Raw genomic sequence first — 24376 nt, forward strand, 5'->3', positions numbered from 1 at the left:
CTCCGTCGTTATCAACAGTAGTCTTGTGGAAATCGTGTAAAAGTTTTGATGTAAATGGTGAGAGTGAAAACTTCTCTGGCCCGCAGGTCAACCATTGATTTAGTGGAACAAAAGCAGGTACAGACAAAGACCTTTTGTGTCTCCAAAACTGACATTAACAGTTATTTCAGACTATACACACACGGTTCAACTGCTTCCTTTACAACAAACCAGCAACAAACTTTTCTCTATTAGCATCTGCCCTCCAAACAATGCCTCGTGTCATGGACACATCTTTGTTTCTCCACACTTTTAGAAAAATCTTAGACCTTTTGTAACTTCTCAACAGCCTCAACTTATCACAAGAGTTTTCTCATAGCTTGCCACACATCTGTGGTCATTTCTCGTCCTCTTCACGGCTCAGGTATGACAGCTGCCAGCAGGGAGCACCGGGGGAGCCCAGGTACTCCGACATGGTGAACCTGATGAAGCTGGAGGAGCAGCTGAGCCCCGCGTCCAGAGGTTATCCGACCAGCTGCAGCCAGGAGGGCGATGAAGATACCACGTCAGTGGCCTCTGACCGCTCGGACGAGACCTTCGACATGGCCAAGGGAAACCTGTCGCTGCTGGAGAAGGCCATCGCCCTGGAATCAGAGAGGGCGAAGGTCATGAGGGACCGAATGGCCTCAGAGCACACTTTTCCCCGCCGGGATCACCATCACCATCATCGCGGCCACGGCGATCACAGCCCTAGGCTGAGTGGCGGCGGCGAGGAGCGCAAGTCCAGGATGCACCACGACGGGTTGAAGAGGGCTTACTACCCTAAAGGTAGGCAGCAGAAACCCACACACTGACCCTCACTGGGTCATTATTGATCGCCGCTAAGACTAAATGTCGATTCTATATGATTATTCACTATGGACGCTGCGGAAAATCTTTCACTCAAAAAGTCTCCTGAGCAGCACGTACTTAACTCTGTCTCACGTCTTTGGTATCACTTTGTATTATAGATTTTCTAGACACATTTCCAGGGTATGAATGTTCTAATATTGGCTGCGTTTTGAGGTCTTCAGTATAGAGTAAGATGGTCATAGGTTTAGGAAAACATTGTGGTTTGGGTTAAATAGCCTACTTTATCATTGTAACTTAAGTTACATCATGTATGTGAAGTAATTTAATTATGTAAGTGAAAAACATCACGTTGAATAACTAACTTTGACTTTTGGTTTTTGACAAATGAACAGTGCTCTCCTAACTGAAAGCCTTTCTGTTTGTTTCACCCGTTCGCCAACCCGTCCTTATTATGTGGACTTTGTCTCTCTTTATACTCCATCACCTGACTTTCTCCTTTGCATCTGTAATAATAACTATGACCACCAGAGGTCGCCAGCTAACACTTGTACCAGACTGTCATTGCATGTCCCTATTTGGTGAGGTTAGGGCAACAAATGCCTTGATGAGGTTATCGAAAACATCCTGATTTGGGTTAAAATAAGTACGAAACTCATTTAACTTCACGTGCCAGGGAAAGTCAAACTATAAGATGAAAAACAATGAAATCTGTTTGTTCCCTACAACAGATGTTCTTGAAAACTCAAGTATTTGAACTTTACTCACAGAGTAGTCTTCTGATCATGCTTCCTCTCCAAATTGTGCCAATTTCACATCACTTCTTTGCATCACTTTTGACCTGAATCTGCTTTTACTCCAGAAATCTGACCCCAGGTCAGCAGGGAGGAAGTTTATCTTGTCTGCCTGACTTACTGTAACCCTCCACACTGCGGCAGCCAGAGGCTATGAGTGCTGTAGCAGAAAAAAAAAGGAACAAAAAAACAAAAAACACATAAGTGTAACTTTAAAGTGAGTCTTTTTCCTCCCTGATTCAAACGTTCCCGTGCCCACTGCTGGGTTGACTGAGCTTTCTGACCCCCGGGCTGTTAAAACCTGTTAAAATCCCATTGTGTTGTTTCAGAAACGCTGTACATGGCCGCCGATGAGATAATGGGTACTCATTTTCTGCATTCAGGACCGACACAGGTTTTTTTTTTTTTTTCCTTTTTGCAGATGCATGGTTTTCCTCTGACAGCAGCTTATGTTGTTAAAATAGGCCGGTGTGGGAACATCAGACGGCCGACTTGTCAGGCATGAGTAATGGCAATCTGCACGGCCCGTTAGGAGAGCAAATCCATCTGTGGGACACTATCTGCGGCCTATTTCTCTATATCGACTCAAATACAAGCCCACCGCCGCTGGGAGGGACTCGGAGCTGTGCAGTCATCAGCCGCACCACAGACTCAGATGGGTTTCAGACTGCTTCATTAGCCAGGAAGATGCTTTTGTTAGCCCACGGGAAGTTAATATCAGTCCACAGGGAAGAGTCTGACCAAAGAGAGTACGCTCAGGACAACTTCTGGCCCAGAGCTGACCCAAGCGCTGCTAACTGGAGCTGATTCTCGTGCTAATATGAGCAAATCCACACCCCTAAAACTGCGGCGTGTCGTTTTGCTTCACGTCATTCATTCAGCCTGCCAGTGTGCTCATGGAAGCTGACTTCTTGTCAGAAGGGGGCGAATTAATAGTCTTGAGAGTGATGTTTTCCTCCCATGGTAGGGACACTGTCTGCTAGGAACAGTTAATGTTTTTCTTGATGATCAAATGAATATGTTGATTTACTAGTTGTAATTTTGACTAACAACAACTGCTGCACACATATGATCCGTGGTTGTCCCAATCTTTCAGGAGTGTTCCTCGGGTAACTGGCTAGCTAGCTGTGTAGAATGACGGTTGTACCCTTTCGTGCATTGACTCGCGGACTGGAGGCTCGTGCTCGTGACAGCACGTCCACTCTGGCTGGCCTCGCGTCTCATCTGTGAATCGATTCGTGCCTCTTTCTCAGTGGTGATTCGGCCGGGAGGTGTAATTTTGCACAAAGGAAATAGTTCCTCCATTGAGCTGCCTCGAACAAGGTCTGTGAAAATTGGCACCAACAAAATAATCAAGATGGATAAATAGCACGCCGGGTCAGAGGAGTAATATGTATTTTGGAATCCGGGATGAACCATCCCTTTTATCCTAGACCTGTGTTTGGCCAATTGGTGTCTTCAACCGCCTGGAAACAGCTATCATTGGGTACAACATCAGACCTATGTGACTTGCTAAACAAATCTGAGATGTGGGCGGCGATCCAGAGATCTAGTCCCAGACTAATCCCCACGTCTTGAACCCATATAAGGGCCAGACCCGGCTCAGATTCAGTCCTTCGATGCCAGAAGAGGCAACGCTCAGCCGCTGGTTAGACTCAAACCCCGCCCCTGTCTTATTTCTTTCTCACTTCTTTTTGCTTTTCTAGATTCTTCCAGAGGTGAGAAGAAGGAGAGTAAGTGTCCGACGCCGGGCTGTGACGGTACCGGTCATGTGACGGGTCTGTACCCGCACCACCGCAGCCTTTCCGGGTGTCCTCACAAAGACCGAGTCCCGCCTGAGAGTAGGTCCACTGCCTGAATGCCATGCTGCACTGAAAACACACCCAGCTTAAAAAAAAAGATAAACAGTCAAAGTAACAGTCTGACAAGTCATTTCAGATAGTGTAGCGCTTCAAGTCTGACGTTGTGGGTTGTGATATTAATCACAAGATAATTTCTCAGAGGTGCTTTTGAACCGGAAATCAGATTATTGGTTGAGTTAAACCTCAGCTGGGGGAGCTTCGGACCGTTGAGCTAATTAGCAAAGTTGGCTAACTGCTAACATGAAATGGCAAAGAAGAAACTAATACAGTGGAACCCCGACTTACGAAGTGAATTCATTCCAGAGGGTCTTTCGTAAGTCAAAATTTTCGTAAGTCGAAGCACCTTTTTCCCTATAAATAGCCTAATTCGTTCCAGGCCCCCTACCAGTCATGTATTTCCTCTACAAATATGACTTAATATTTGAAAAAAAAACACTAAGAATATTCCAAAATACAATCTGAAATGAAGAAAATAAATGATAAATGTATTAATAAATATCAATAAAATAAATTATGTATGTACCTTTTGAGTGAGGCAATGCTGGCTGAAGACAAAGTTCTTGGTGGAGGAGGAGGAGGTGGCGGAGGCTGAAGAAAGCATACGTATGCATGCATACACGTGTACATGTACATAACATTATGGAATTTAATTCTAAACATTAAAACTAAAACTTACATTTACGTTAATTAATGTACGTATGCAATGATATATATATATATTTTTTAATTTAAACTTATATATATTTTTTTAATTTTCTATTTTATAATTTTTTTTTTTAATTTCGGTCGCGGCAAATTTGAAATTAACGTAAATTTTCCTTTATTTGTGGGATTTCGTTACGCGGGCATTTTGCCATACCACGGGCAGAAATATCGCCGTTAAGTGCCTTTGTAACTTGAATTTTTCGTTAAATGGGGTCTTCGTAAGCCGGGGTTCCACTGTACAATGTTTGAAGTTTAGCGTGTTAGCTAACGTTAATTTCAAGCTTTAGGCTAGAGCAACCCGATTGAATCTCAGGTTTTAGGCAGACTTGGACAAGTTAGTAATTGTCAATAGAAGCAAATCTCATGGCAGTTTCTCCCCTCTGAGCTGGAGATATTGGGTATTCCTAACATAAAACACCACAGATGCCTAAATGAAACATTGGAAGATGTCTGTGGACAATCCATTTCTGGCAGTAACATAAAAGAAAATCCAATATTAACTCCAATTAGTTTGATTTGGCTTAAAAGGGCTCTGTGTAGCAATTATGCCTTTAATTAATTATGCATTATTATTAATCTATAGCCATTTTCATGTATTAACCACTTTTTTATTGGCCACGTGTGAGCTGGTTGTCACATGATGCAATAAATGGAACCTCCCCCGTCTCCCTCTGTTGCTTAAACAAGCCTGTGGACAGTTTGTTGGAGTTGTCTCTCTGTGAAGAACTCGGGGGCCTCGCCTCAGTGCCTCTCTCCACTCTGCTAACACAGAGCAAAATGTAGGTGACGTTAGTTCAGAAATGGAGTCCGCTGACAGAAACTAATGACGAGCTTCAATGACACCACAGAAGTTCCAAAGAGCCACTTTAAATGGAGTTAAACGCTATATGTATTTGGTTTTACATGTTAAATTTCTACAGATAAATAACACAGGAAAGCTGTCTGATTTCAGCTTTTGTTTGTCTACAAAGCTACCAAACGTGATTACTGCTATATCTTGCTATATCTTGCATTCAGGCCACACTTCCGGGTAAATCGCGACGCTTCAGCTCCCACCACCGAGGTTTAATTTGACCAGATTAATCAGATTATTTTGGCCTCTGAGAGGTGTTTGTAGCTCTGAAACCATAGTCTTTATTCAAAATTCACCTAATAAACAGATAACAAATCTGCCCACACCTAATCATCTGACAGAATTTAGGTGTCATTGTCCTGAAGTGTCCATATAAACACAGCACGTAGTATCGTACCGACTTCATGATCAAATCTCACTTATATTCACTGGTCAGCCAGGATGATAAAACTCACTCTCTAAAGCCCACAAGTGGGGTAATCTCGACATTCTCTACTTTCCAAAAAGGATATGGTTTTGATACTTTACTCTAAATGACTTGTTAGACCGATTGTGAAGCAGTGAACGTTGGACAATGTCGGGCATGTTATCTGTCCACCATCATGCATCCGTCCCGCATGACTCTATATTTTGTGTTTTGTTGCTCTGGGTTTGACTTGGCGAAAGCTACAGCTGGAGCCGAGGTTTTGCCACTCATTACCAATACGTTACGTGAAATGTTTTAAATCAGAACTTAAGCGTGTGACAAAGCATGTTCGGACTACAGGTGGTTCTGTGATCTTTGCGATCATTCGCTGATCGCAGCAAAACATTAACGAGGTTGAGAGCTTGAAAGACTGCTGAAACTACTGAATACAGTTTCACTTCTAGCGCACATGATTTTCATTTTCTTTAGAATCGAAAGTGTACATAGAAAAGCCATGTCCATTGCACACTGAGTTGGTTTTGCACGGCCTTCATGGCACAAAGAGTCGTTCGTCTCATACAGTGGAGTATTTTTGTTTTGCTTCAGTTTATGTGTCCTCCTTTACTTTCTTTTCTTCCTCCTCATCACACCTGCCTGATGTCTGGTTTTAGTATCTGTGTTGCTGATGTAACGTGAACGGCATGGACAATCAGTTAAATCCGCCTGCTGCTGCCTGCAAAGACTCACAAAACGACCTGCATGCGAACACCTCCAAACATCCAAACCTGCTCTGTCCCGAAACACTAAACTCACAGGTAACATGTTACGTTATATTAGCTCAATCTTAAATTTGACACATTAAAGTGTGAAAGAAGTAGTGTAAAGCTTTTTGTGGCCCCCATTTTGTAAAAAGCGAAGTTCCTATGTCTTATTCTCTTGTGGAAATATGGTGGGTGGTGCCTGCTCAGGCCTGTGAGAATCGACCAATCAGAGCAGACTGTTTTTTTTGGGGGGGGGCCTTAAAGAGACAGAAGCGTTCAGCGTAGGGGATGAACAGGGGTGTGGCAGCAATGGAAAAGGAGCAAAAATTATGCGTTTTAAAGTAGAAGAAACAACCTGAAAATTAGCTACACGTGGGACCTACAAAATATGACATATTAGACACATATACACGCATAAACATGGTTGGTTCCGATGCAGTTACCTCTGTCGTAACACAACATTTAGTTTGCAAACTCATAAACTCCTGTATATTCATCACGCCACACGTTGCTCCTGTACCATCTGCAGAGTCATCAGTAGATTCTAACAGTGCATGACAAACTCTTGCTTCTCGTCTCATGAAATTTCATGAAACGAGCGCAGTGATCAAAATGCAAATGAGACTCTTGTTTCCCCAGCAGGAAATGATTACATGTAGCAAGAAATTACTAGAAAGAGAGAGCTGCTCACGAGGGCAACTTCAGTGTCTTTCGCAACTTGTGCCAGAAACTTTTCTACCGGGAGAGATTTTTTGATTCTGTTGAACCGGAACCTGAAGGTTCATCTATAAAGTTCAGTTTTTAACTACCAAAGTGAGCCGTTTCATGGGACCTACAGGTGAAACTGACAGGTAATCCTTCCACGCCTGGGTTGGTCGTGACACTGAATCTTTGTTGTTGTGTTCATTCACATCTTTTGAAAGTCACTGGTCTGTGTGCATGCCTAACCGTCGTAGCTGAGCGCTTAGTAACTCTCCTGTCTGCTCCTAACCCTCACTGTCTTTCTCACCTTCTCCTGTCTGTCAAAGTCCTTGCCATGTATGAAAATGTTTTAAAGTGCCCCACTCCTGGCTGCTCTGGACGGGGTCATGTCAATAGCAACAGGAACTCGCACCGCAGGTGAGTGAGCGTCCGTCAGCTGGGCCGCTAACAGCTGAACAACATGTCAGTGTGGCACATTTACAGCGCAGATACTGTGATACTGTAGTTGACCATTTTCTGACTGGCAGCCACATCTCCAGGTCGTCACATACTACTCACGCTTCACTGTTACCTCACACGTGTTTTCTGTAAATGAAACGTAATTCAGCAACAGCATTCCTCAGCAGGTGTCAAGACAAGTTCCATGTGTTCATTAGGAAAGCCCATGTTAGTTGCAGGTCTTTCAGCCCCTGGATGTCGACGATTATGCCAGAAATGTACCTGCTTTTGTACAAACATGAGTTCCTGAGGATCCACTACAGGACTTCAGTCGGTCCCATTTCCAAAATTTGGTGTGTTCATATGCGTCATGTTGGAGCAAAGGAAACCATGCAGTGACTATACAACAAATGACTTTGGTAAATGTTTCTTGGTGTGAGGCTGACATTTCTGAACAGTTACCTTGTTCTTCTGGTTTTTGAATAAGAGGACAAACCCAACTGTTCACATTAAGTCTCCAGTTTTACACGTAACCTCTTCGACACGAGATCTGCGCTTGTTTTTGTGGGGTTTTTTGCCCACTAATGTAACAGTTTCTGTCCTAATGAAGCAAATAATTGGCATATTTTTGTTCATAGAAACAAACAACTCTGATTCTGTTGTCATCATTCAAAATGCTGAAACATTCCCTCCATTGACTCCATGTGGGACAGGGGCTTAAATTAAAATAGTCCATGTTTGAACTGAAGGTGTGTCTGCGTCACATCAGCAGTTCAGCTGTTTAACAGGCCGAGCAGAGCATCACATGCAGGCAGCAAACACACGTTCACACACACACACACACACACGCACACACATATTTTCGTGTTATGTAATGTGATTAGGATTCACACTCATTTTCTCACACATACGTAGAGCCTCAGATCTCAGACATACACACAGCTTCATGCACACAAACACATTCACATATCTGCACACACACACACACACACACACACACACACACACACACACACTCTCTCTCTCTCGCTCTCTTTCACACACACGCACACACAGTAAGACACTTACAAATTAGCTCACAGACAGCAGCACACGTGCGCTGGCAGACAGAGAGGCGCACACACACTCGCTCAGACGTGGCTGCAGGGTGTGTTATGTAGCACAGCTCCGCTGGGAGAGGAAACAAAGCACGAGCTAGCTAGCTTAGCCACTGTTAGCTACTGGCTCACACAGCTTTCATGTCTGGCAGTCGCCATGGAAACGCCTCCATAGCAGCAGCAGCAGCAGCAGCCATCGTGCTGATCTGTCACACACTCCGTACACACACACCTATCATCCTTAAAAATGTTGTGTTTGTTGGCATTACGAATATTTCTCTCCTTCTGTGTGTGACGCGATGAGGATTTGCCTGGAGTGACTCACAGGCGGAGGAGCAGCAAGTTTCGGTTTTAGAACAATGACTGTCCGTCCAATCAGCAGCAACTTTATTTAGATGCCAAGCGAGAAACTGACTTCGCCAGTGATAACATGGAGATGAGGTTCACGGGCCAAAACCTATAGCTCCAAAACAGTTGTGAACCAGTCAGTCAGTCAGTAAACCAGTCAGCGTTAGAGTTTGTAAACCAGTCAGTCACAAACTGTCAGTCAGTGAACCAGTAATGCAGTCATCATGAAGTAGGCCATTTAAAATCCATAATTCATTCTGAACTGCTGTTACTGACAGCTGAACCACTCTTCATTCAGAGCCAGATGCTGTGTGTGTGTGTGTGTGTGTGTGTGTGTGTGTGTGTGTGCGTGTGTGTGTGTGTTCGGTACAGTATGTAACCAGGCCGTGTGCTGTCTCTCCCCCCTCCTCCTCCAGTCTGTCCGGCTGTCCCATTGCTGCCGCAGAGAAGATGGCGAAGGTCCACGAGAAGAGCCACTCGACTGACACTGGCAGTAAGACCAATCAGACGTCAGATCGGGTCCTCAGGTACCGCCCCCCCCTTACATTTAAATCATGTGTTTTAATGATAATCATGTGTTTTCATCATGCGGATGATGAATGGTGCATTGGATCAAAACATTATTAAGCCTAATGCCTCGTGTTTGTTGTCATCCTGGGTTTTGGAAACAGTGAACAAATAGTCCGACCTTGCCTCTCAAAAAGTTGTTCAAGACAAGAAGGCTTTTGCAAATATCTTATTTTATGGAACTTTATAGATTCAATATTTATGCGTCTCGTAAATTAATGATGCCAAATGGTCCACTGAACCACCAGCATTTAATTTTCCTGGGTTGTTGGAGAAGCCAGTGTGCATATGTAACAGCTGTAGACTATATTTACCCCTGCTAATTGAATTAGGGATTTTAAATGCTTCAGTGAAATCCCTACATCTGAACTTACAGGAACTACTGATTCTGAATAGCGCAGACCATTTTACTACTCATAAGACATAGTTTGTCCCTGATATTCTTAAATGGAGGATGCCAAATGGTGCGAAAAAGGTTTATGGAACATTAAGCCTGGTTCCTTTCCTGGATTACATGGAAACTAAACTGGATTCTGAAACTGAAATGCTTCATACGTGCGTACCGGTATGTAGATTTTTAAATCAGGGATGCCAAATAGCCAGTAAATAACCATCATAGGAATACGTAAATTATCTATTCTTGCTGGTTGCAAGTAAGATATAGAACCAGTTTAGATATGATCTTTTTTAATGTTTTGCTCATGCTGACTAACCTCTAACTGTATTATGTTTTGGCTATCTTAGGATGTTAAATGGCACATTGAAATCTAAGCATTTACCATAAAATAAAGCCTGCCATGATTTTTGAATTACTATTTGGTATGAGAAAACAATTAAAACAAAACAACTAAAATACATTTAAACTTGTTACTTAAACCAAAGATGCACAATGGTGCAGGAAAATACTTGTGTTGGTTAAAATATACCTAAAAGGGCTTTCATGCCGGTTCAGATACACTGTGGATGCCAAATCGAGCAGTGAGCAGTTTCATTTCTTAAAACAGGGATGCCAAATAGTCAGTAAAAAAAACCCCTACAAACAGAAGCGCCTGTTCTTGTTGGTTATGATATACATTTACTTTTTTCACATAAAGAAAGCATGCCAAATAGGCAGTAAGCAAACATTCTCCTCCTGTATGCGTTTGGCAGTCACATTTTCAGGATACACTTTGAACACAGGATTTTCTTGTCCACGTCTTGTTCCTGGTTATATTGGTTGTGGGCAACATATTGATCATATTTCCAAAATTTAGGGGATGCTAAATGGTGCAGTGAAATCCTCACTTGCAAACACAGCCTCTTTGCCCTCCGGTTGCCTTTCAGGCCGATGTGTTTCGTCAAGCAGCTGGAGATTCCTCAGTATGGCTACAAAAACAATGTTCCCACCAGCACGCCGCGGTCCAACCTGGCCAAGGAGCTGGAAAAATACTCCAAGACCAGCTACGACTACAGCGGCTACGACAGCCAGCACGGCGGCTACGGAAAGAGAGGCCCGACAGGCAAGTCCCACCATGGGCGAGACACCTCCCCGAAGGGATACGACGGTAAGAGAAACACTCGGATGAACGCACACCACCAAGATGTTCTGAATTCTAAATCGTCAGTCGCACAATAACATTATGTTGCTGTCATTTATCATTTATTTGCCTCCTTTGTGTAAAAGCAGCTCTGGCGTTCGTGTTTATGGATATTTTTGCTTCTATTTTTGGCCTCCTTGTGGAACAAAATGTGTCACAGCGGGTGGCAGCAGTGCACAGATGCTGCATCTATAGTACGTTAAAAGGAGAATAACAACACGTATCTTTATTTCTCTGAAAAATCTGTTACAGTTGGTCGTAATCCCATTTCCTCTCTAATGAGACGCCAAAATTCATCTCTCCGAGTTTGTGATTTCTCCAGATTTTTCTTACTGTCTTTTACTGTCAGCCCTTTGTCTTTTCTGAAGGGAGTACAGCCTGCTAAATGATTTCACTATGGGGGTTTTCTATTCATTTTCCTATTCTAGGGTGAGCATTTTGTGCTTGGCGACAAAAGCATGAGAACACACACACACTCACACACACATACACGCACGCACAGACTGGCTCAGTGCTCGGTGCATTCTCTTTGTTTTAGCGCTGAAAGCACCGGTGTTTTCCGCCTCTCCACATGGCTAGAGTGAAAGCAGAGCAGAGTTATGGAAATGCCAAGCTAAGAGCCTGCCTCCTCAGAGCATCGGATGGAGGGATGGAAGGAGGGTGGGAGGGAGGGCGAGAGAGGGAGGGAGGAGGTGCAGATGGAGGGATTGTGAAACAGGAGAGAGATAATGGAGGCGAGCCCTGTTTCTCTGGCTGGGAGCCATTAGTGAGATGCAGGCGAGAGGGAGGTTTTTTAGACGAGGTGTCTGCGCTCCCCTCCGTCACGACTCCCTCCCTCCTTCCCTCCATCAGCATCACTCCAGCCTGCTGAGCCCCGACTCACCATCACACCAGCGCACCGTCCTAATGTCTCTTTCCCTTTTTCTTTGTCCCCATAGATTCCTCTCTTCTCCCACTCTGTCTAATTACTCGGCTGACTCTCTCTCTCTGTGTCTCCTTCTTTGGCGATATTTCATGTATATTTGCTGGTGGTAGGCAAATCCCATGTAAAGACCAAAAGAGGACGGTGTGGAGGTTCTTCTCTCAAGGCTTTTTGACTTCCTGTCTGTGTCGCTTCAACTGAAAACCCAGAAAAATGTATAAATATCATCAAGAAATGTGGATTTTCAACATATAGTTCCAATATTTAGAAAAGGGAGGCAAACAGTTTGGGGAATTAAGTTTTGGATTCAATATTTCTGTAGCTTGTAATTGGATGACGCCAAGTGGTGAAACAAAGTCCCCAGCACGTTCAGCCTTCCTTCCCTTCTGGGTTTTCTGGGAGGCTAATATGCATTTGATTGATTGATTTCTTAAAGAAAGGAGGCCAAATAGCCAGGCGACAACCAGCAGCCAACATTCGGGCTATCCTAACCCTCAACCGAAATGTGTTTTGCTGTCTGGGGGATGGGAGAACAGCAGGAAAAGTCGAGAATTTCCTGGAATCTAACATCACTGCTTTTGGAGGACACTGTGCATTTGTTGGGGACTATTTTCAGCGGCGGTTCAATCAATATTTGGTGCTCCAATGAGTACTTGTGTGGCTCATTCATGCGTTTTTAATAGTTTTTGGGCAAAAACGGAGCTCTGTGGCTCAGAGGGAGAATATATCAGGCTTTGCAGATAATACTCGTTGGTAGGATCAATGCATCGATGGATTTGGTCTTGAAGCAGAATATCACCAGCCACTCAGTCCGTGTCTCTTTCTCTTTGCTTTGCAGTCTGCCTATTTATTTATTTATTTATTTTGCATTTTTTAGATGCAACAGAACTTCTTTTTGTAATTTTAGATCCTTTGTGGCGATCCATCTGCTGCACTGTTTGGCCAACGGCCAGCATCAAAACAAGAATCAGAATCAGGTTTATTGCCAAGTAGGTTTTCAAAGATATGAGGAATTTGTTGATTTCTTTGGGGGGGTGCACCAATAACAATAAACACAAGTATAACAATATATAGATGGATAAAAAGTGCTGCAAGTCTGCAGGTAGGGAGAGAAAATAGAAAGACTGACAATGAAATATGTAAAAAAAAAAAAAAAAAAAAAAAGGTATATTATGATATGTAAATGAAAGAGTTGTTCAGTTTCAAATCATCAAAAATCAGCCATAATTATGTGCCTCCCAAAAACAGCGAAGCGCTACTGTAAGACGTCAAGCCCGGCCAGCAGTACGACCAGCAGCTACGCTCCCAGCAGCAGCAGCAGCCTGAGCTGTGGAGGAGGAGGCGGAGGAGGAGGCGGTGGGGGAGGAGGAGGAGGAAGCAGTGCCAGCAGCACCTGCAGTAAGAGCAGCTTTGACTACACCCACGACATGGAGGCGGCGCACATGGCGGCCACGGCCATCCTGAACCTGTCGACGAGGTGCAGGGAGCTCCCGCACGCTCTGGGAGGGAAACCCCAGGACCTGCTGACACAGGTAGACTGAGGCGGTGCGCACGAACACGCCTGCACCCATTTATCACGTTCACAACGCCGCGGCTGGATTAAAGAAACATTACAATAATTATCGGAATGTCATGTTGACATTTATAGGACATAATTCATAGGAGATATCAAATAAAGTCCTCAGAGCGACAGTTAAAGTTTGACTCATGCTCATCACGTGGAGGTTTTATAGGCGAATCGAAGTTTATTACAACTGGAGTGTCGTTTATGTGGTTTTGACCTTCTCATCAGTAGTGATAACATTGTACCCACCAAGGTTAATAACTGAGATCTGGAAACATCATTTATCACTAAAAAGAAGTCTGACAGGTCACAAAACCCAGGCGTTCAGACAGTCAGGCAGGTTTGAGGGAAAAAATTAAAATAGAAATTAAAATGTCCAAAAACGACTGGACCTTTGTTATATATTTTGTTGAGTTGCATACTCAAATCACCCTAAATGTTTCGAACAATGTTCAAACCAGAGAAATCCTAATTTTATTCAAATTAAGGGCACTTCTGGGGAAAAATCAAGGTATTCGTCAGAGAGTCAAGTAAGGGAATCGGTTAACGTAATTGCTGCGTGACTGAAACTTTAAAACATTACCAACTGCCAGCTGTGTTTTTTTTATCAGTAAAGACAACGACTCCCATGATTCCACACTACTTCACGATGTCATCAAGCCACATTTGTGTTTTTTTTTTCAATGTTGTGATCGAGAGATAGAAAATACAAAGTGTGGTTAAACTTATTTGAAAGATTTGGATTTAGCCAAATATAATGACAAAAAAAATATTAAAACTTCAATATATACTATTAAAAATTATTAAGGGATATTGTTAATGTGCTGTTTGATGCTTTTCATTGGGTTCAGCCCGGGAGAGCCCGGTTGAATTATCGTTGACATCTTGGGGGCGCTCACTTGCTCAAAAAAAAAAAAATGGTTTAAATAATGTGGATAAACTGTTTTTTCCTTGTTTCCAGATCTCAGCAGTCAACTTGGTGAGTACAGTGTCATTATTACCGAAATCATGGACAAAACTATGATAGTTTAAGTATAAGGGTGCTTTAATGCTGGCAGTTAATCCAGATATGGACCTCTCACACTGAAAATGAAACTCTTAGGCAGATACTGATAGTGATATTTGAGTTTTAGAGGGTGAAGTTTGCTTTGTAACATGAGGATCCTCTAAAGGGGCACTCGGTTTACTCAACAGGGAGAGTACTGACGTGTAAATTAATTCTCGGATGGTTTGAGAAGTTTTAACAGAATTTTTTTTTTTTTTTATGTTAAGACATGGTGTGTGAAAGATGTGGGTGTTTACAAGCAGAGTCTAATGATTATGGGATTGCAGAGCCAGGATTTTTCTTGACTCATAAGGTAGTGACTAAAAGTCAGACTATCTCGACTTCTGCTGCTTTTATTCTAGCCATTTTATGTTAAATCGATGACTTATGAGCTTCCCAAACTTTATGAATTTTTTACAGAAGTGTGATTTAGTCATGCCCTTAAAAAACTTGCATCTCTGCACCGACCCTCAGACTTTGCACCAATCAACTTTTTTTATTTGTACATTGCTACACCTTTTCCCTGCCTGTCTCCATCAGAGTCCGGTCGGGGACCTGGACGACAGCGGCGCAGTGGACGTGGCCGGTCAGCCCGGCGGTCCGGAGGGCAGCGGGACGGTGTTGACCCCCCTGCAGCCGATGTCGCCCCAGCGGCAGGCTCTGCTCAGCAGCCGCTGCTACCAGCTGAGTGACGCCGACTGCTGGGACCTGCCCGTCGATTACACCAAGATCAAGCGGCTGGGAGACGAGCAGGACCACAAAGAGGTAACAGGAAGGCCTACGTCGGACAGACATGACACGCCCAACACGTGGATGTAGGGGTGAAAAGAGGATGTTTACAGCTCAGACTATTACAGCGGAGAGAGTTCATGGTTTCATAAGAGTTACAGAGTTTATCATTGAAATTCAACTAAAGGATCACCATTTTGGGGCGCCGTTTAGCTCAGCTCTCATCCTGTTTCCTGTCCAAGTCTTCAGCTGTCCTATCAATAAGGCCAAAAGAAAAAAGAATCACCATTTTGCACATTTGCTATTACAGGTTTGTCTGTTACTGTGAACTGATCTACAGTTTGCAGTGACCAGAAACACCTCAGACTTTGGAGGCAGTTTAAAAAATTGTAAAAAAAAATATGTACGGAATTCGCAATTTACAAGTCGAGTTTGTCACTGACCTCACCCCGCTGTGTTGCCTCCGTGAGACGCCAACGCTTTTGCAGATGTTCAACAGACTGCTGGCGCAAAAATGTGAATATGTAATCTGAGTATTGATCGTTTCAGACTCTTGTTGTTGTGGTCGTGGTGGGCAGTCCTTAAAAAGAACCCATGCAGAAAAATATATTTTTCAAAACATAAATTTTTTTTATCAGTATGTTAGTAAAATTATTGAAAATTAGCGTAGCATAGTTGCCTTTTTTCAGTTTAAAAAGATTGCCCTGTCAAAAGAAATAATCCAGGTTCTATGCACAGCACAGAACACAATTTAAACCTTTAACATGTGGTGTCCATGGCTGTTAATTGAGCTGACTCATTCAGCTAGGAGACAGCGTGTGAGGGTGAGGGTTTGCCTCACCCTGGCTTAAAATCTACGAGTGTGCACTACCAGCAGGGGGCGATGATGACGAGGGCACAAGCAACATGTCACAGAAAGTCCTGAGTTTTCAACTAGGTGACCAGTTTTTTCTTTACATAGTTTTTTTTTGTTTTAGACGCTTTTCGTATTCATTTGACATGTATGGCTTCGGTATTACACCCAATCCTTACAAGTGTCTGGAAAACCCAGCACACCTTAATGGATCGTCGGAGTAATCTCCGCGAGGCAGGTTCAGCCGAAACTGTTCAAAAGTTTTACCAGCATCGCTTAAACCTTAAAGCCACCTTAAACATTTCATTGGAAGATTAATGTAACGTGTGCATTAAACAAGACATGAAAAGGTAAAAAAAAAAAAAAAATCTCATCATTTTCAGACCAGATTGAGGCTCCACACTCTGCCCTCAGTCATGATTGAGGGCTTTAACCACCTAATTTAATATTTAGGCGGCCTGTCCCCTAATCATGCCAAGTAAGGATAATTTGAAGCATGAAATTGAGAGATTTAAGAGCACAGAGTTTATATTAAAGGCTGCGTGCATAGATTAAGACGTGATTAGGCTTTATAAGCTGTTTAAAGGGATGCTCGTCCTCTGACGCACAGCGGAAAAAGCGCAATAGTGAAGTTGTGGAGATATTTATTTATTTTTTTTTGCGAGGGCGGACTTGTGGTTGCTAGTACGCATAATTTTTGCATCACTTTACATACATAAGAGGGAGTTTTTTGTGAGTTTGGATCGGTCCAGTATGTGTGTGTATGTACACCTTCGCTAACCAAAGGCATGAAAGCTGCACAGAGCGACGGCGCCTGCCAAAGTTGCTCCGTTTCTCGTTTTACCCTGGAGCCACTGAGTAGAAATAGTTCAACACTACAAACAGTCAAATATTATGGAAAGGCCGGAGACAAAGATGGCTATCGTGAGAGAGGAGAAAGTAGGAGATGATGGTTGAGTTTTAAAAAGTTTGATACAAAGAAGAAAATGTGTCTTAGACAGCACAGGCACGGACAGTCAAGCAGCATGAAGCTACTTCTGATCTGATCAGACTGAACCTCTGAGAATTATTCTTAAGGATACTCCTAAAAAGAAAGATGTAACTTGGTACACATTAACTAGTTGCGGATTAACATGCAGAGGTGATAAAACTGCACACGTCCTTCCCTCTAGTACAGATAATTGTGTGAAACAAGACTCTGGCAAAAGTAGAAGTACTGATTCGTTACTCCAGTAAAAGTAATAAAGTACAGGCTCTGAAATGTACTCAGAGTATCAGAGTAATGAGTCTCCCTCTGAAGGACATTTTCTAGCAGCCATTTCTGGTCAAAGCTGACTGAAGCTCACGTCATGTTGATATAATTCAAAGACTAATAAACTTAAAGGTAGAATCAGGATTTGTCCCAGGTGTTCCTAAACGCACCACAAAGACAGCTGGTTGCTGAGTCTCACTCCCAGGATGTCAAATAGCCACATGTTGGGTTGGTAAAGCGTCTCGAGCAGCAACAAAGTTAGAAACTAAGAAAATCCAGGCAGAGGGCTGCAGGCTCTCTGCTGATACGACACACTAACACACCTTTTCTCCCCATTCCAGTCTCCCCCTCTCTGTCCGTTTCTGTCTTTGTTTCATCTTGCTACGTCTGCGGTGCGTGATGCGCACAGAAATCTGTGTTTTGATGTTGGGAAAGGTGGCGTGCGATGTCGCAAAATAAGAATAATCCATAATTCCCCTCAGCTGCATCAAACTAGTGTAACAGGAGGAGAAAGTTCACATATTTGTGTTCCCTTGAAGGGAGGAAAAGTCAGAAGTTGTCCGGAAAATAAATCCTCACGTAAAGCACAGATGCCTGAAAATCGAATTAAGTACAGTAACAAAGCATTTGTGGTTTGTGACGTCCCATCTCTGCATCTCAGCAACATATTGGCGCTTGGTCAGTCATTACAAAGTGCTTATTCATGCCTTAATCTGCATGAACCATTTTCACTCAACTAATATGCCATTAACAAGTATTTTCCGAGTTACTCTTTAGGTTAGGAAGTTTGCTTGGTATGAGCAGGTTCCCTTGGTAACACTTCATACATATGGTCTGTTCATATTGAGCAAAACACAAAACTACATGTGTTTAGTTAGTTAGTGTCCAAATGACTTTAAATGAGTCTATATAACTCAAAATATGTTCCCTCTATTAAAGTATTTAAGGGAAAACTCTTAATGGCCTTGTTGCGGAATGAACAATAAGTGCTTTATAATGACTGTTAAAGTCAACACGTCACCAATATGAGAATCAAACGTATGTGCACTCTAATCTAAAGTGTTTTTTGAAAGAGTTTGCAAAGTTCTCCGCTGAAAGAGAAGAACTACACCTCGTTTCAAGTGACTTACTTTGTTTTTGCTTACGACAAGGTGATCGCACGCCTGCTCAGAGACTTTAGCCGCGTCCACACTCATTCATCACCCTCTGTAGAGTGGACGCTCGGTACTTTGCTCTGCTGTAAATTGGATTTCAGACTCTTATCAGTCGTCGTCGTTTGCATCGTCACTGTCAGCAGGAGGACTGTCAACACCAAACTGGTGTTAAGTAAATAAACTTCAATAAACCGAAAGGGAATTTCAGTGTGTTTAAACCTTGACCCTTTCTTTATTATAAGCATATTTTGGTTTGTAAATTGTTGTGAAACGTAATGAAAAAAAAGTTTTGTGGTTGAATCACGGGTTTATTTTTCGACCAAGCTAAAAACAAGGAAGTGATGAATTCAGATGTTGTTTTTATCGAGTTTAATTTTGTTTCTGTCAAGTTTGAATGAAGTGTGTTGTTGTGATTTTAAAATTGCTGTTTTTGTCTGGTGACTTTGGCAAGAGCGACATCGTGGGAGTTTCTGAAGGGATCCTTTCCTTTCCAGGTTTAGAGTCCTGCTTTTAGCTCTGTCTGTCAAAGCACTTTGTAAACTGTGTTTATAAATTGATAATATTATTAATTATTATAATGTTGTTAGGCACGTAGAATAAAAATTTCATATTGTCAGTGTCAAAAACAAGACCCTTTCAGTAGACGCACTTTGGTAGTAGATGACTCCTGCTATTCATTTCCCTCACAATTCTCCCGATTAAAAACAATATTTCAAACTATTGCAGACGTCACGGAAATACGTACCCGTGTTTTTCACCGAAAGTTCAAAAGCATAGACGCAGGTAGGCGTGACGTCAGTCACCATCTGGAGGCCGACAGTCACAGGGCAGAGGCGTTCACAGACTCTCTGAGGGCAGGGGCAAAAAAAATGGATGAATGAATAGAAAATGATTTGTGCCAGAGATTCTTGCATGTTCATCGGGAGGGTAAATTATTCTGGATTCTTCTCTAACAAATAAAAGTCTAATTAAAAGTCTGATTAAAAGTATTTAACAAAACATTTGCGCTCAATAAAAGTCACAAGAATGTAGGAAATAAAGGACCCACAGACCAACACTTTGCTTTAGAAAACCAAGGGAATTTGATAAGCAGCTTTCATTCTCTAGTTTCTGAGCAGGAGTAAAAGCAAAGGGTGGTTTAATATTTCACTGTTAGCAGTCTGATGAATATCCCCAGCCTTCTCTCTGGCAGGCCCGGTGCGCTCTCATGTGGTCAAAGGCGGCACTGCGTCGGCTTGAGGAGCTCGAGCGCGGTGCATTAAAATGCTGAATTACACCTCTAATACATAAGTAAAACATGATAGATCATCTGCGCGCTTTAAATCCTCTCAGATCTGATATCACACAGAGCAATCCATGCAGCAAATTGCTACATTTGCCTCGTTGGATTTAGAGCGCTCAAGTGAAAGGTTTTAATCAGGAGAGTAATTGCGTTTGTTAATGAAGCACGACATTGCGGAGGAAGCCGGAGCCCGGAGCTCGCAGGCAGGCAGGCAGGCTGATGGGATTTTCTCCAGACAGTCCTGAACGATTTGTGCTCCCCACTGAGGAGGTGTGATGTGTGGACTGCAGAGCAGACTGCAGCGCTCACAGCCACAAAAGATCCAACTGGTGCAGAGGGAGTGTGAACTGGTTAACTGGAGATGATTTATTTCGCCGGAGCATTAGCACGTGTAGGAATGCTCATGTAAAGCGTTGCGGACACAGAGGAGGCAGGAGGAGAGAGACGCACTCTCATATTCAGCTGATTTTACAGACGCCAGACGAGAGGGGGAATATTGGAAATGATGAACTGAGCACACAGATGAGTTCAACGTCGTGCAGACATTGAAAAAAAATTTTTTTAAGCACCATTTGGAACAGTTGTTGTCAGTAAATGAAGTAAATGAAAACACTGATAAGAAATAAATTTATATATATATATATATATATATATATATATATATATATATATATATATATATATATATATATATATATATAACAGATAACATTTAGTCCAAACATTATTACATGATAATATTATTTTCAGCTCTCACTGGGTTACATTATTCAACCAACATCAGTCCTGATAAAAACAACCAAATATTCATTAATTTTCAGGGTTTTAACCATTTAAATACCAGTTTGCTCACATGATGCCACTGTTTTTCAATTGAAAACACACAAAAGGAGTATTTTCCATATACTTAACTGATGATGAATTAAAGTGTTGGCCAAAATACAGGTAAATTACAAAAACCCACCCACGACCACAGAATGAAAGCCTGATAACATTGGATGCATGTTTTTATGCTGAAAGGACAATGAGGTGAAAAAAAAATAGTTTGAATGGGTTTTAATGGAACATAATATGTTAAGCATGTTAAATGTTAGGTTAAGATACATGATATGATATATTAGGTTCTCAAACATAATGGTGAAATTGTCAGGATGTCCTGCATGTTTAGTTGGTCATAATTCTTCAGGCCTATTCATACTGAGGTGATTAAAAAATTATTTGATGTATATAATGATGTATATATATATATAGATAGATAGATAGATAGATAGATAGATAGATAGATAGATAGATAGATAGATAGATAGATAGGAATAAAATAACAATTATCAATAGTCAAAAACTTAAAGAGACTCAGTTTATTTTTACATAAAAAAAGCAACAAATATGATGGAAATGTTTGATTTTTTTTTAAAGACTGAAACAAATGACTGATAATCAGAGTAAATGAATGTCCATTATTTTTCTGTGGATCTAGTTACTGTTTTCATTTCTCATTGAGATTGTGGATTTCATATTTTGTCACCTAAAGATTCTGCTTCCTTGTCATTAAACCAACAAGCTTGAAGTTGATAGTCACGTTATACAGTCATTTATGTCTTACTGTCAGTAAACGCCCCCTGCTACCAAACACACTGTATATTGTTACAGTGAAAAAAACGAGCTACAAATGACACTGAGAGTTAAATAAATCCTGTTGTCCACTGGAAAAGCTGCTCAGACCCTTTAGTTTATCATTAATTAACAACAAACCACCGCTGTTACAGAATGAATTATGACTTTTTTTGGTGCTTTATTTGTGTTTTTACCGATTTATCACTGGTTTATTTAACCGATAACACAATTATTGAAATAGTATATAAGCAGCCAGAGCAGTAATTAAAGTAGAATATGACTGTTAGCAAAGGATGTCATTATGCTTCATAGAGAGGTGTTAAGACATAGGAACATACACTTAATTATACACATGAAAGAAATCTTTCTGGCACAATAAAGGCAAAGCAATGATGACACAATGTGTTGCAATGTTGGATCAGAAGTTCACAAATCTGTAGTCTGAAGTAGTTTTTAAACGTAATTTATGGCTTAAATGGCCACAGGACCACATATTCAGACACGCAGAGCTGCATTGATTGTCACTTTGTGCTCTGGGTAATTTTAATGAGCACTTTTCACAATTTAGACATTTTATAGACCCAACAATAACTGACTAAATTCATCAGCAGGTTGATCGATAATGAGAATAATTCTCAGTTGCAGCCATGGGACAGAAGTGGTGTGTTCGCTCAAGGAATTATTATCGGCCCCACAGAGGGCAAACATATTGACCACGTAAAAAGAAAACAGTAAAATTTCTGTCCTCAAGACGGGTAACAATCCCAATTTATTGTCTGTATCTATATTAAATTGTACTTAATGTAAATGTGTCAACCCGGAGCCCATAGTGACGTGTTGCAGTCTGCTTATTTCTCGTCCCTGCACCAGAGCGACGAGCTGGATCCCTTCCAGGAGCTGCTGGACGAGCAGCGCTACCCGGCCGAGGTCACCATGCCCAGCCCCAAACACCACAAGTACCCGCCCTGCAAGGAGAGCAAGAAGGAGCTCATCACGTAAGACCCCCTCGCACCTCCGGCTGATCCACACAGCGCCGTCGAAGCACTCGATCAGACCCTGACCCTTAACAGATGCAACACGTAAATACAAAGTGATATACAAATCCAGAAAAAGACAACTGAAAAAACACAGCCGAAAAACAACAAAAACAACAAATTAAATATATATGATATCAACATAGGAAAGATACAGAGTACCAAAAAAAAAAAAAAAACCCTACAAGTTTCAGACTCGAGCTGAAGTGTTGATGGTGGTTTGTGTCTCCTTCCCTCCTGCAGGTTGTCAAGCTGCCAGCTGGCCGACAAGAACATCCGCGGGATGATGGCGACCAACACACAGGAACTCAAGTGAGTCTACAAAGTCAATATACTGCAGGGCTGCAGTCAAGACCACGGAACAAGCTCCGAATCTGAGCCCGCTTCGAGTGCAAAACAACAAATCTCTGCTCATTGAACGTGCTGATCTCCAGTGGTGGTGGTTAACCCCTGTGTTTTGTGCCTCAGGTGTCCGACCCCCGGCTGCGATGGATCAGGACACATCACTGGAAACTACGCCTCCCACAGGAGGTACAGTACCCACACCGCCCCCTACAACATGAAATCACAACAAAAACGTAGAGTGCCTCATGACACAGGCGTCTGTTCTCCCGCAGTCTGTCCGGTTGTCCACGAGCCAAGAAGAGCGGCATCAAAATCCTCCACAGCAAAGAGGACAAAGACGACCAGGAGCCAATCAAGTAAGGTTTCCGAGAGGCCTCGCCGCTTTCATATCAAGCCCGCGGGGAAGTGTTTCACCTCTCATTTCATTACCCTCAATTCGCTAAATGTACGCTCACCTCCATTTTTATAGAAGGCAACCTCATAGCTTTATTTCATCCAGTCAGTGTTTTGTTTCACAGCCAAAACCTGAAGTGAATCAGTCCGAGATCAGAATAAGTCCAATTAAGCCCGAGCAGTCTTTGGTGAGAGTGCAGAGAGGACAAGGACAGATAACAGAAAGCGCATAATAACTTAGCGTCATGTATTTTGGGATTTTAATGAACTCATTTGAGAGTAAAGTTTTATATTTTGAGGAAATTGAGTATTGGTTAAATGCAGGGTGGAATTTTTTGACAAGTTGTGGGCAGTGAAACAAGATGTAGATGCAAACTTTAAGCATATTTACACATCCAGTAACATAAGGACCTATTTGTAGCAATGTTTCTGTCCAGTATTCACTCTCACACTCTTTTTGTTTTAACGTTTTCATTTAGCAAACACATTTATTAAGATCTGCAGCAGAACTCTTAACACACATTCAGCCTTGTGTTGCATCTTCTTCTGCTACTGCACCTCCCTGCAACACAAGGCAATATGAGTGTAGCCTCCAGGTAGGAATGCTAGCCTTTACTGCCGACTTGTGTCTGGATGTATTAATGACTCCCATCACTACAACTTTTAGCTCTGTTTTAGCCTCCACCAGCAGACTTGGGTCTTTGTACCAGCTGCTTCACCAGCTGAACTCTCAAGCATGTTTTGTCTTATTTGCTTTGGGCAGGAAGTGTGTTTGGCAGAGCTCTTTTCCCTAAAAAAAAAACAGCTGCCTGTTGCTGCTGGAAACGAGGTTACTGAGAGCAATTTTTGATGATATTGATCGGTGCAACGTAAGAGAAAATAATGCAGTAGTTTAGGCAAACATGACTCAGTGAGTCAACAAAAATAGATACAGAGTGTATGAATTAGGGCTGCAACTAATGATTATTGTCTTTATTATTGAGGATGAATATTTTAGCAGATAAAATGTGACAATACTCATCTTAACTGTTTGGGTGTTTTTTTTTTTTACAACACTGTGAAGATATCATGGTAAAAAGCAACTCCAGTAAAAGTGAAAATTGCCAATATGAATACAACTTGAGTAAATGTCTTAAAGTTTCTGTACTTCAGCATCAAAATTTTCTGGTGATAAATGTACCTAAGTAAAAAAAAAGTAAAAGTAAATCATACTGTGTACAATATGTCGGCAACTACTGGCCTATCAAATGA

At 42.1% G+C, this 24376-nt stretch overlaps 1 protein-coding gene and 1 long non-coding RNA gene across 9 annotated transcripts in view; one reads left to right on the top strand and one right to left on the bottom strand.

Annotated features, from left to right (window-relative positions):
• myt1la (myelin transcription factor 1-like, a) overlaps positions 1 to 24376 on the top strand; it is a 79492-nt gene that overhangs the window by 45554 nt on the left and 9562 nt on the right. For 3 of the 8 annotated variants that reach the window (XM_037085424.1, XM_037085425.1, XM_037085429.1), the window contains exons 8-19: positions 404 to 807; positions 3329 to 3463; positions 7238 to 7328; positions 9211 to 9321; positions 10685 to 10905; positions 13109 to 13392; positions 14386 to 14403; positions 15010 to 15234; positions 22197 to 22348; positions 22631 to 22699; positions 22856 to 22918; positions 23005 to 23088. In XM_037085424.1, coding sequence (XP_036941319.1) covers positions 404 to 807; positions 3329 to 3463; positions 7238 to 7328; positions 9211 to 9321; positions 10685 to 10905; positions 13109 to 13392; positions 14386 to 14403; positions 15010 to 15234; positions 22197 to 22348; positions 22631 to 22699; positions 22856 to 22918; positions 23005 to 23088 — 1857 coding nt within the window. The remainder of the gene's footprint in view (positions 1 to 403; positions 808 to 3328; positions 3464 to 7237; positions 7329 to 9210; positions 9322 to 10684; positions 10906 to 13108; positions 13393 to 14385; positions 14404 to 15009; positions 15235 to 22196; positions 22349 to 22630; positions 22700 to 22855; positions 22919 to 23004; positions 23089 to 24376) is intronic. The other 5 variants (XM_037085426.1, XM_037085432.1, XM_037085431.1 and 2 more) reach the window with 3 other exon arrangements.
• On the bottom strand, positions 486 to 3451 carry LOC119011992. Its single transcript, XR_005072324.1, has 4 exons — positions 3311 to 3451; positions 2770 to 2947; positions 1597 to 1782; positions 486 to 623 (listed from the first exon to the last, which is right to left on the bottom strand). It is a non-coding gene; the product is annotated as an uncharacterized LOC119011992 (long non-coding RNA).

This window comes from Acanthopagrus latus, chromosome 22 (genome assembly GCF_904848185.1).
Source record: "Acanthopagrus latus isolate v.2019 chromosome 22, fAcaLat1.1, whole genome shotgun sequence".
In the NCBI taxonomy this organism is placed as follows: domain Eukaryota; kingdom Metazoa; phylum Chordata; class Actinopteri; order Spariformes; family Sparidae; genus Acanthopagrus; species Acanthopagrus latus.